At 41.6% G+C, this 13,314-nt stretch overlaps 2 protein-coding genes across 8 annotated transcripts in view; both read left to right on the forward strand.

Moving 5' to 3' along the window:
• Window positions 1-8,024, forward strand: part of MICU3 (mitochondrial calcium uptake family member 3) — a 49,740-nt gene extending 41,716 nt beyond the window's left edge. For 2 of the 3 annotated variants that reach the window (XM_060278823.1, XM_035112136.2), the window contains one exon: window positions 496-8,023. The gene's annotated coding sequence lies outside the window, so the exon portion shown is untranslated. Of the gene's footprint in view, window positions 1-495 lie in introns of all 3 variants that reach the window. The other variant, XR_009558172.1, reaches the window with a different exon arrangement.
• A 1,852-nt stretch (window positions 8,025-9,876) lies between these two features.
• ZDHHC2 (zinc finger DHHC-type palmitoyltransferase 2) overlaps window positions 9,877-13,314 on the forward strand; it is a 38,071-nt gene continuing 34,633 nt past the window's right edge. For 2 of the 5 annotated variants that reach the window (XM_060278826.1, XM_060278827.1), the window contains exon 1: window positions 9,877-10,145. In XM_060278826.1, coding sequence (XP_060134809.1) covers window positions 9,947-10,145 — 199 coding nt within the window. In that variant the 5' untranslated portion in view covers window positions 9,877-9,946. Of the gene's footprint in view, window positions 10,192-13,314 lie in introns of all 5 variants that reach the window. The other 3 variants (XM_060278825.1, XM_060278829.1, XM_060278828.1) reach the window with 3 other exon arrangements.

Raw genomic sequence — 13,314 nt, forward strand, 5'->3', positions numbered from 1 at the left:
CTCACAAGTCACACCGCAGATTCAGCACTCTTCTCTTGCAAGCTATTTGCTTATGAATGATTTTTATTTCCCATGGTCAAGTGGCTAGCTTCAAGCCTGCGTTTTTCAATGGTTAGAGATTTAGTTTTTGCTCAACAATCTACACTTTATCTGGCTCAAACCTACATTAATTCTACAAGAGTTAAGTTTTTTTCCCTGCTTTGTGTGTTAATATTTAAACATTTATGTTTTAAAAAATTAAGGTATCGGGACATTTTTTAAATCCTGTTTTTATAAAACAGATCATATTTTGAATAGGGTTAAACAAAGATATTATCCTTTACCTTAGCTGTTAACAGAGGCACTGCCAGGTTTTCTTGGTTTTGTTTTAATGTTGCATGGTAAGGGACATAGCCAAAACACCTTGTAAGGTATTTAGAATTTATTGTTTTGTTTTGTATTTTATATACAGACCTCCTTTAATGTAGCTGTAATGATGTTTGTTTTCATTAACAGGAAAAACCGAAACATGGGTTGAAGGACTATTATGTTTGTGTGATGACTGTAACAAGCAAACACATTAGGCAGCGTTGGAAGCAATTTCGGAAAAGAGATATGCTGTGATGGATGACAAGACACTTCCACTTTTGTTCACTGCTGATTCTTTTTCTTTTTCTTTTTGGGCATGCCTTGCAAACTGAATGCAGAAATCATGAAGTTGGTATTTAAGCCAAACATCTTCCAGCTGTATCTTATCATCTTGGACTGTGATCCCTAAAGTGTTCTGCTGTATAATTTTCATTCACTTCATTAGGTGTGAGTGTCTGTGGAGTGAGAGTCATCCTCTGAATATTTCTTCTTACAGGGATTCAAGTGAATCTTCGTAAGGATTTTATTTAACTATTAGATATTATTTTCTAATTAGTCATCTGCTGGGAAGACTTATACATGTACTGAGAAATAAGTCAGTGGAACTTACTCCCAGGTAAGTGTTCACAGGATTGCAGTCTTAAAATGGGTTATATTTACAGAACACTTAAAACCAAACCCAATGCAACAATATTATGATTTAGTATTATCTGGTTTTATCTTTGTCAGTTGCTTTGGATCCATCCTAATGGGGGGAAAGTGTACAAGTCATTTCTTTTTTAAAAAAAAAAGTATGCATGGGGCAACCATCTTGTGGAGCCCTTTCAAAGAAATTAAAATCCTGCTGATCAGCTGTTTAGCATGAAAGGGCACGATCTAGTCCTAAAAACAGCTGAATTATTTCTGCAACAGCTCCAGGTGTTGGATCAGTAACAGAAACTGCACATGTAGCACCCTGCTCCTTCTCCAGGTGGGACAAATACATCTAATGCCCCGAGTTGGAGGGGATTGTTCCACTTTAAATATAAAAACAAAATGTGAATTGTTTTAGGAATGCATTTTTTAAAAATGTCTGTTGTATTTATTTTGTTTTCATATGCCATTCCATTTTCTTAATATGGTTATTTGGCTGTTAAATGTGCCTATAATTATGGCGATGGAGGAAAAAAATGTTTTCATATGGTTTTATAATAGGAACATGTGGAAAGCAAATAGGAAATGTAAAATGAGATTTATTCCAAAGCAGAAGAAAATTTTGTAGCTCAAAGCGATAAAGCTGCATTCAGACCACTCTGAAACATTATGCTAAACAAGCTCTTATAGTATAGATTAATGTGAAAGTTAAAATAGTTTAAACATGGAAACATTATGGTACAGTGGTACACAAGCCACTTAAATTGGAGTATTTCCATTTTAATCCTGGTGTTTTTCATTACATTCTGTTGGACTAAATCAAATTTCAACTGGTTCAAGGATAGTAGTTTTATTGTTTATGCTTTACTCAATAGGTTAATCAGAATGTGCTGACTTCAGATTATATAATTATGGATAGCACTGCAAAAGGAAATGTGTTATAGCCTACTTATTCTGTGCTATCTTAATACACAATCCTTGGATCCTGACAACAGAACATAATTCCACTTGTAAAATGGGGGTTCCTTGGCTCTTCCTCATTGTAGACCCATTTCCCTACAAAAGCAGCGCCTGATAGTCAGAGACCCTCTGGAACCTCAGGCGGCTGCTACTGGAAAGAGGAATCCTTGGCAATCAGGAACATCTCCTTGCATGAGCAAAAGCAACTTCTGCTTGCCGTTGTGCACTCTAGGTTCCAAGCCCTGTTTGCACTTTCTTTAGTTAGCTGAAAATACTTTAGTCATGTAGTGCATGACTTAGTAGACAGATGCATTGTCTTCTGGAGTTAACTAGCATGCAACACTAAAACAGACCTTAAATTTTGTGCTAGTTTGCTTCCAGTTTTTGTAGTTGCAAAACAAATGGAATGCTTGCATTAATGTTTAGTCATAGCCTGTCACAGAATCTTATAATGATAAAGTGCCATGATTTTATATCAATATGTCAATTAAAAGGTCACTAAGTAAGAAATCATGTGAAAACTGCAAGCAGTAAGCTGCAGCTTTCAAGACTGCTTTTAAAAATGTTCTATAGCAGTAGTATTTTTTTGAAGATAATGAATGGATACAGTGCAATTTTCTTATCATATGTGCTCTGCTGAGTAGTTCACAGACTCACTCAACCTCTACACATGATAGAAGGCTAGGCGTCATTTCTTCACTCATGTGATGCTAGATGCAGATACACAGTTCAGAGGCTTGTGCACAAGAATCATACACCCTGCTGCCTGGTTTTGAGGGATTGCATGAGTGTATATGCAGACCTGTTAGTGTAGTGTCTGGATCACAAATGATTTTATATACCTAGCAAGGTGGGGCAAAAGAAGAGGTGTAACTACACCATTGTCCATAGAGAATCCAGAGCAAGATAATGTAGGACCCAGCCCTAATTTTCTAACATTACATGCTGGTACTTTTGGCTTCATTAAGGTCAATGGGAGTAAGTTAAGAATTTCAGTAAAGTAGATATATCACTCATGAACTTTGTATCCAGTTAATTAAAATCAGTGGGAATATAGGATACATAAATGTGTGCTGGATCACACCCAGAATTTGAAACAGTTTAGTGCTGTTTACAAAAAGTATGAATTAAACAGAAGACAGAAAAATTGAGTCACCACAGACAGATTTAAGGAGCAATTTGCAGGAAGAACATGAAAAAAGAATATTTAATGAAGTTTGGAACCTAAACAAATGTATGCTTTTCACATCCAAGGCCACAGTATAGAAATTCTGGTTCTAACTTTTCTCTTTCCAAAATGTATACATTTACATCACTGTTACAGGGATTCAACTACATGCAAGATTAATGTGTTAAATGCTTCTACTAGAATCCTTCCTTTCTCTGTCTCTCCCTTTAAAATGTGTAGAAGCCAGGCTACTGTGGAGTTTTTCCATTACAGTCTAACCTCAATAAATATTCTAAACAAGTGCGCATATTTTGTAGTTGCAGCAGAGTTACTTACAGTGGAACCTCGGTTTATGAACACCTCGGTTTATGAATTTTCGGTTTATGAACGCCGCGGACCCATCTGGAACGGATTAATTCACTTTCCATTACTTTTAATGGGAAAGTTCGTTTCAGTTTATGAACGCTTCAGTTTATGAACAGACTTCTGGAACCAATTACACCCATGTTTCAGTTTATGAACGCTTCAATTTAAGTACTTCACGGACCGGTCTAGAACGGATTAATCCACTTTCCATTACTTTCAATGGAAAAGTTCGCTTCAGTTTATGAACGGTTACTCTGCGGACCGTCTGGAACGGATTAATCCACTTTCCATTACTTTCAATGGAAAAGTTCGCTTCAGTTTATGAACGCTTCAGTTTATGAACAGACTTCCGGAACCAATTGTGTTCATAAACCGAGGTACCACTGTATTTTGTTCTGTTTCCTTGTATCAGTCCTGCCAAAGTTACATGTCTCCTAAAACCAGTCCCCCTCCTGTGGGCTTGAATGGATCAGTGGGCTTGGGTAAGGATGCCTTTGGACATTGCTTTTTCCGTGGTTGAAATAGGTGTGCCAGGCCAAATTTTTGTGTTTGCCTTCTGAAACTAGCCCCAAAATATCTCTGGTTGCATAAAATGCATTGTGATCCTAATGTGATAGTCATCCCCCTGAAGCTGCTCTAGCTTACCTTTGAACAAGATGCCTCTTCTGTGTCCCCATCTTTACCAGCACAGTATACATATTGTACAAGAATCCTGGTCTTACTGCATTCCTTTAAAAGCTTACCAAATTCTAGTAATAAAGTAGTTCCTGTATATTTTTTTATTAATGGTGACTCATCACTTACTGAAATGTGTATCAGAGTCAGTATGAGTTAGAAATAATTTTACTGGGTAATAAATAGGCAAGGAACTATATACACATACCCCGTAAAAGAGGCAGGTAAATACCAGTTTCCTATTTTTCAACATTCTGTTGACATTAATCCCCTCATTTGATTTGGCTATTCTTTAACATACAAGGCACTTATCTGCGCACCATTCAACATTCAAAACTCACATACTTACTGCATATTTCATTGGCAGATAAAATAACCCATTCAAATATATTTTGCAGCAGTAACACAAGGACAAAATGATAGATCATTAATTTTTTTAAAAAAATTAATGATCTATTTCCTATGTTTCTCTTTTATGGTAAGGTAAAGGTAAAGGGACCCCTGACCATTAGGTCCAGTCGTGACCGACTCTGGGGTTGCGCGCTCATCTCGCATTATTGTCCGAGGGAGCCGGCGTATAGCTTCCAGGTCATGTGGCCAGCATGACAAAGCCGCTTCTGGCAAACCAGAGCAGCACATGGAAACGCCGTTTACCTTCCCGCTGGAGCGGTTCCTATTTATCTACTTGCATTTTGACATGCTTTCGAACTGCTAGGTTGGCAGGAGCTGGGACCAAGCAACGGGAGCTCACCCTGTCACAGGGATTCGAACTGCCGACCTTCTGATCAGCAAGCCCTAGGCTCAGTGGTTTAACCACTCTTTTATGGTAGGCAACTACAATATCAATGTATATACTGTACAGTATAGAGCTGTATTTAAATTTAACACAGACCCATATCCATTTATATGGTAGTAACCTGCTGCAGCAGAGAAGGATAAATGTCTGTAATACTATGACCACAGCGTAGAAATGTCATTTCCATATATGAATTATATATCTTGAGCTTGACCTCAGCTGTCACGAATGCAAGGCCAGAGTAAGGACCAGTGTGAAAGCTCCCTCCTGGGAGTGACCCAAACACTCACCTTTCCCAGGTGGCCTCAAGGCCACTGCGGAAGGGGCCACAGCTGCAACAGGAGAAATGGTAGCCCCCATTTGGCCAAAGGTGACTGAGCTGAGCAGCGCTTCCCCAGATCCAGGGACCACAATCCAGGCACCAGACTCCTGCCCTTCCCCACCATGAGATGCCTGGACTTCAGGCGCTGAGGAACCGGGATCAGCCACGACCTCGTTGGCAAGCAGCCGGGCCTCCCCATGGAGGATGATCTGACTCATGGAGCTGCAGGAACTGCAGCATAGGCAGTAGCATCTGCCAGTCAGTGGACAGCTGGGAAGTGGTCGGTGCAAGGCTGGGGGTGGTTGGGCATCATGTATTTGGATGTCCCCCAAAAAGGGATGTCCTGGAGAGTTGATGGATATGTGCCATGGACCCGCTGGGTGTGTTACATGGACTCCCTGGAGTCCGCAGAGCACCAATTGGGAGCCACTAGTATAGACTACTAGCTGGCCCTACCACGCGTTGCTGTGGATTAGTCTGTTAAATGGGCCCTCAGAGTCCCTTCTCAGACTCCCCTGTTGGCCCCACTGTGGATTAGTCTGCTAAATGGGCCCTCAGAGTCCCCCTTCAGACTCCTCCCCCCACCCCCCGTGACTCATCCCTGTGATTGGCTCCAGCCTGTCCCGATCCATGACCTTTCCCGCCCCCTCCTCTCCCCATCCCCCACCCAGGGGAGCCCCCACCTCTATTCGGCCTAGCCTTCAAACCTCTACTCAGCCTAGTCTGCAAAGGTGAGCCAAGCTGTTGTGGAGTGGGAAGCTTTCCTACCTGCAGTACCAGTGTAGCCGCCGCTAGAGGCCGCTGTTGTGCAAGGTCTCCTGATTCTATTTCCCAGCATGCACTTTAGGGTGAGTTGTGTGTTTTTGAACACGGGGGTTTGGGGGTTTTACGTTGCCCAGGTGTGACATTTGTCTTTGAACTTTGTGTTAAAACTTGAACACAATCTTGAACAGCAGTTTTGTTGAGCATTGGAGAGGAACACACATGCCCAGTCTACATTTATATATATATAGATGGTTTGCTTTTGACTCTCACTGGATGGATGGCTCCTTTGAGCCTGCTTACTCGGCTGTGCTTTGCTTGCTTACTTGCTTGCTCTTTTCCAGGAAGAAATAGCAATAAGGTGCACTGCTAGAGAGTTCTGCATTTAAAGGAGACAGAGCTAAGCAGCTGCATTAGTAAGTAAACACTTGGCCTATACACTCATCCGCAAGATTTTTCTTGTATGCCAAGGAACTGACCATTAGGCAGAGAAATTGCTTGGCATGAAGAACTGACAGATTATAAGCCCATTCCTGCTCTGCTAAGACACTCACCACAACGCCAAAAAACACATTAGGAAATCATGTGGTACAGTCTTCTTAGACTTCAGAATACATGCACATGAAAGTGAGCACTCATCAGGCAGAAGGGTTCCTGCTTTTCCTTCTCCTTCCTAGTGCACTATTGTTCTACACACAGCATTGTTTACATTGGGGAGATGGATATATGTGGGGTTGCTCATAGCTGAAATAGTTTGGACCCAGTCCATTTATTTTCACAAGAATTATTTGAATCCCTTTTCTAAAATCAGGAGCCAAATGCTAGGAAAGCATTTATTGTGTGTGCCTCTATGAATCATGACTCATGATGAATGATTAAATCATAAATGTTTTAGGACCAACAAAAATAATCCTGCAGGGTAATAAGAGCTGGGTAGCACAAACACACCCACATCTTCTTTTAAAACAGTAATTCATATATACTGTAGTAAGAAGGATTTTTTGTTGTTTGAGTTTTTTCTCATTGTTTTAAATGTAAAACAAAAGGTGTATGTAGAATGGTGTCCCTTCTTTGTACAGATTTAGTGCATAGACTGGAGTGTGAAGAGGACATCTTTGGATGCATTATTACAGGCAACACTGGTACAATAGAGCATTGCATCTGGCTGAGAGTTGGTGGTTTGAGCCCACCCAAGGATGGCTGTGGGCAGGATTCCTGCATTGCAGGAGATTGGACTAGATGACCCTCAGGTACCTTCCAACTCTATGATTCTATGGCTTAAGCAAAACATAGGAGGGTAGGTGGACTTTGGGGTATGTGTATCATTTTCATGGTTAATAGGCCAAAGAAGAGCACTCTGACTTAAATCTGAGAGGTCTACAGGAAACCTGTTATTATCACATATTTTTATGTATTTTTGTTCCAATATATGTAATCCCAAAAATTTACACTGTAGCTTTGGTGACCCATACAATGGCTTTATGTACATAATAAATGAGTAGCCTTAGGAATATAATTGTTCATGTGTTCCTATGTACAGGTATTGAATAAATACAGCTGTTCATCTCCCTGCTTTATCTGTGGAAGAGACTGAAGAAATAACTATTTTTAAATACTTGAAAGCACTGCACTTCATTTCCTTAATATTGTTGTCATGTCTGTGAGGATTACAGCTCTTTTGCTGCAATGTTGACAGAAATGTCAGTTTCCATCTGGTATGGCCCATTAAACACAGGGGCGGAGTACCAGTGGCCCTCCAAATGTTGCTGAACAACAATTCCCATCATCCCTGACCAATGACTATACTGGCTGGGGCTGATGGGAATTGGAGTCCTAATATCTGGAGGGCCATAGATTTCCACATGGGTGAGACCAGGGTGCCAACTTGAATAAAATAGGGGGGGGGCAAGTAAGCCCTGCCCTGCATAATCAATCACGACACGGTGCACTGACACCATTTGAGTGGCAATGTCTTATCAACTGGGGGGGGGGCGGACCCCTCAAATATTTTATTGAGGGGCAAATATGCTCCTGTGGATGAGACTGTCTTTGAACATAACATCTCCATGACTGGATGAAACTTTACTACCAGTTTCAAGCAGAAGAAATACCAATAAAAAGCTATTGGATCTTACCATAATAATTTGCTGCTATTTAAGTTTAAACCCTTTCTATTACTGACTATATTCGCAAATCACCTTGCCACTACGAGAGGAACAGAAATGATGTACAATAAGAATACTGAGAACACAAATCCCACAGGAGTTCAAAAGCTAAGGCTCTGGGCTTGGGTGGGCTAAAGAGGCACATGGTACCTAACAATTCTGACATAGCCATGCTACCACATCCCATGGTTACAGACCTCCGAGACTGACCATCACACCCACTTATTTGCCAGCTAGAAGAGACTCATTTATCCAGTATTCACCAGTGGGTTGGTGAGTTAATGGACCCTAAGCTTTTCCATTGTGGTTGGCTAGGACTAGCAAATCCTTAGCCTCAAATGGAATTCAGAGGCACTTTCTCCTTTCATCATAAGTCTTTTGCACTTCGCTCACACTGGGGCATCTTGGGATTCTAGTAAAAAAACAAAATAGACCCAACAAGCCTGGAGTGTCCCTGATGTACACCCTTGTGCAAATTAAGTGAAACAAAGCATGTGTTCTATCTTACTCTTAATCCTGTACAATACTCAAAACAAACACGAAAAGTCAGTTGATCATTATGGTGCTGGAAGCCTGCAGCCAATAGAAGGAATGATGCGCTCGCCACAATATATTGAAGTTCTACGAAAGGGAGTTATTACAGAGCTGGAAAATAGGTATCCTGACAGTACAGGGATATTGCAGAACGACCTAGCCCGCTGTCACACATCGAAAGTGGTGAAGAAATTCATGACAGAGCAGCAAATACAGGTACTTGATTGGCCAGGGAATTCCCCAGACACAAATCCTTTTGAGAATTTGTGGGCTATATGCAAAAGTCGCCTCTGTGCTGTATACGACCATGGAGAAGCTCATTCAGGCGCTGATTCAAGTGTGGTACAGGGATTGGAAAATCAACAGTGACAGTTCAAAACTAGTAGACTCCATGCCAAACCATGTTCAAATGCTTCTTAAAAATAGGGGAGGTCATATCAGTTACTAATGTATGTATATGTGAATTTTGTACATGTATATGTGAGTTTTGTACAACAAACTACTAAATTCATTGTTGTTTTTTGAAATTTTAGATTTTTTTTGTTTAAAAACACAAAGAATAAGAAAACACAAGCACACAAAAAATTCATTGTTTCAATTAATATGCACAAGGGTGTACATAACACCACTGTGGCCTCAAGGAAGATCAGAGGCTACGGTGGTTACTGCAGAGAGCCTTCATCTCTAGGCACACAAGCGCATGTGATTTTCTTACAAATCATAAACAGAATACTGTAGCTGGCTTTCTTGCTGCTTCCCGCCCCCCCCTTCCCCTTTTCAGGGAAATCCTAATTAAACAGCGCCTCTCTGCCGGTACTTGTTCCTGACCAGGGGTGCCTACTTGAATAAAATATATGGGGGGAACGGGACAGGTAAACCGCACCCCACATAATCAATCATGGATTTATTTTAGAGGGGCAGGTTTTATTTTGGGGGGAAGGCAGAACCGAGTTATCTGTGTTGCAGTTGGTTAAGTATTTTTATTTATTTACTTGATTGATGGGGGGTGCAGCTACGCCCATGTAATCAATCACAACACACACCACCGTGTTTCAATAGCAATGCCCATCAACTTTGGGGTGGGGCTGGCTGCCTGCAATATTTCATGGGGCGAAGGGACTTCAGCCCCCTAGATGTTGGTGCCTATATTCCTGAGGGGATTTCTTGCACCGGAATCACGAGCAGCTGAAGAGGCCGAGCGCTGAGCAGGCGGGAGAATGGGGTGCGGGAAGATGGCGGCGCCGGCATGGCCGGCGGCTTCGTCGAGCACCTCGCTGTCCCGCAGCAGCAGCAGCCGCTCTCGAGCGGGAGCCGTGAGGAGAAGATGCCAGTGGCTCGTTTACTGGGTGCCGGTTCTCTTCATCGGGAGCATCGTCGCCTGGTCCTACTTCGCGTACGTCGCCCAGCTCTGCTTGAGTGAGTCCCTGGAGGCGTAGGGGAGAGGGAAATGGACGGAGATAATGTAATTATTATATATATATGGCGGGGCGCGGGGGAGAAGAGAGTTTCTCCAGAGGCACCTCTGGCCAAAGCTCGCCTCACAAATGGGGCGCGGTCGCGGTTCGGAGATATTGGCCCCGACTCCTCTCCCGGCGAGCCTATTAGCCTTGTCTTCTTCGTCCTCAAGCCTTAAGCTGCGTCGGGGGCAGCATGAGGGGGGGGGGGCTTTTTATTTTATTCCTCCTGCTTGCCTTACGCCCTCCTCCGTCCCTCGATAACAACACGCGCATCAGAATTTGAACTTGACTCCTTAGGGGCGTGCTGGGGTTTGTGTGTGTGTTTTTAAATTGTTGTTTGTTGAGGTAAAACACTATTAACACGGGTTGCGCTTTTAATAGACCCGCATGTGCCTCTGTGTGTGTGTGTGTGTGTGTGTATGTAAACACGCGTGCACACACGCGCACGTTCACTGGGGGGGGGGAGAGAATCGCGCGCACGCTTGGCTCACCATAAACAATCGATTGCCCAGAGAGGACTCTCCTAAGGCAAACCGGCCGCTGACACTCAGCTGGTAGGAATACCTTCTACAAGAGAAGGAAGTGGACATTGCAGGTTGGGAAACCTCCTCCTTTTGTGACTGACAGGAAGTTGGACTCTTGTTTTCACCTAATATTTCCCCCCTAAACTTTGTCCCCCCTGTCGTTTTGCTTCCTTCTTTCTTTTCTTTTTTGAACACTTAAGATCAAGAATAGTGATTTGGTGCTGCTCTTAATCATGATAGAAAGACAAGCTTCCTGGTTGGGCTTTTTCCTGTATGGTGTGTCTAATCAGTGTACATGATTGTAGTTCCAGGACTGATTTATGTGGTGCTCTGGATTATGTAATGCAGAGTAACACCACTGTGATCCTGCATATGTAGGTCTGGAATGTTTTTATGTTGAACAAAACATCCTGCTTTTTGCCTGGCCTTGGGAGTGGTGACAGCAGCAGCTAATCCGCTGCTGCTCCTACTGCAGGTTGTTGTTGTTTGCATGCTTAGCATTGCCTGGGCTGAGCCAAGTGGGATCTTTCTCTTCACAATCCTGTGTGTTAAGAAGGATAGACTTGGGGAGGAAACATATGTACACACACTCGCACACAAAGTGCCTTGGGTTCTCTAAGGATAGGCAAACAGGTAACTTGTGACGTTTAGCAGGTGCTCATTGTCTAAGGGTCAAATAGTTGGGACCCTTCTGTGTCTGATTTTATAATTGTGGGTACTATTTCTGTTTAATGTGTATATTTACTCTAGCCCAGCACACATTGCTTATTAGAAATGAGCAGATACAAAATATAACCCACTTGGCAGGCACTGTAGAGAGAATAGTAAATCTTCCTTCATCTCCTACCCCAATGTTATTTTTGTATGGTTCTGGTGTTAAAAAGAGATCTAGGGATTAATTGGAGTGTGATTTTTAGTAGTCTTGGCATTTCCCTTAATCTGCTAAGAATAAAAAGAAAGGTCTCTTGAGAGATACTCTGCCTTTTGTAAATGGTGCCTCCTGGGTTAATTAAATGCTAGCATGTGCTAAGCTAGGTCCCAGTCATGCACTAAAAAAATCTTATGCATGCTGGTTTACTACTGTGGTGATGCTTATCTGCAAGATAGTAAACAACTAACAGCAGTGTACCTCACATACAGAGTACAACCACAATATGAATTTCTGGGAATTAAAACTGTACACCGTTGCCATTTTTTCTATATGCTTTACTTTCTTGATACACACACACACACACACACACGTGTGCATTGAGGATTTGGATCAAAATATGACCGTTTAATTCTGTTTTCTGCTATTGTGAAAAAAATTGTGCTAGAGATAAAAATGCACTTTATACTTTATTGTGGACAAGGTTATAATTGTACATCTATAACATGAAATAAAATGTCTTCCATGTTTCAGTTTCAGAACTGTAAAATAATGTTAAGTGTACTAAAGGCTGGCTGCTATTATTTAGTAGATTTTTTTTGGTTGAGCTTCGGTGGTTCTAGTAACTTTCTTTTTTAAACATACAGCAAATGCTTTAAAGGCTGACATCCCATGTTTAAGACTGCCTACATAGGTAGTGACCAACTTTTTAAGGAAGTGTTCTACAAATAAAGTCTAAGGTAGATCGCATCACTGTTTTAATGTATATCATACTAGTAGTTTTCAGCTTCTCAAACCTGGGGCCAATGCAGGATGCAGTTGTCAGTTTTAGTACATATGCCAATTTTCCCTTTTCTCTTTCATTCTTCCTCTGTCTTCTACTTTTTCTCTCCTCCCCCAATCTTTTCCCTCCTCTGAACAATGTAAAGAAATGAACAAGAAAAGGGTGGAGTTGCATGACCCAGTTTTGAGACACAGCCTGACCCAATGCATCTCTCGTTTATTGATGTGATTTCCCCCCTCTATTTGCATAACAGGCAGCAATGCACTATGGGAGAGAACAACAGATTGTTTGTCTCTAACACCTGGTATTCAGTGGTATACTGCCTTTGAACATGGAGGTTCCATTTAGCTATCTGGGCCAGTAGTGACTGTACACTTAAATCTAACAAATAACAGGAAAATATTTTAGTGTACTCCATCATATGGATTTAGTTTTTTAAAAAGCTTCCAGCATATAATGTGTGAGAAAGCCCTGCTTTCAAAAAGTACCAGACTGTATTCTGTTCTGGGACACAGCAGGATTGCCATAGCTTGGAAGACAGGGGTTGCTACAAACATAAGCACACACCACTTGCTTTGGCTCTTCTGCAAGGCTCCTTGTCAGGCAATGAGTGCAAAAGAGATGCTCTTTCTTTACCTTTGTGGAATATTAAGTGAGAATGAGGAAGCTCAATGGCTTCTAGAAACAATTATTGACTCCCAAACCCAGTGATAGGTTTTAGAATCCCGACGAATGGTTAATAACCATTGATAGGCTTGCCCTCTGTGACAATTGGATATTTCCCGTAAAAAAAATGGTTATAAACATTTTTGTCTTCAAAATCTAGACTTTGTTTAAAGACACAAATTAGCCGAAGGAGAGCACTTTTTAAGTCCTTTGTGTTTCAGTGGGAAAGTTAATATGTGCATAATGTTAGCAGGAATGTATCCATAGTGTTTATAAATAAAGCAAT

The sequence above is a fragment of the Zootoca vivipara genome, chromosome 9 (assembly GCF_963506605.1).
Source record: "Zootoca vivipara chromosome 9, rZooViv1.1, whole genome shotgun sequence".
Classification (NCBI taxonomy): domain Eukaryota; kingdom Metazoa; phylum Chordata; class Lepidosauria; order Squamata; family Lacertidae; genus Zootoca; species Zootoca vivipara.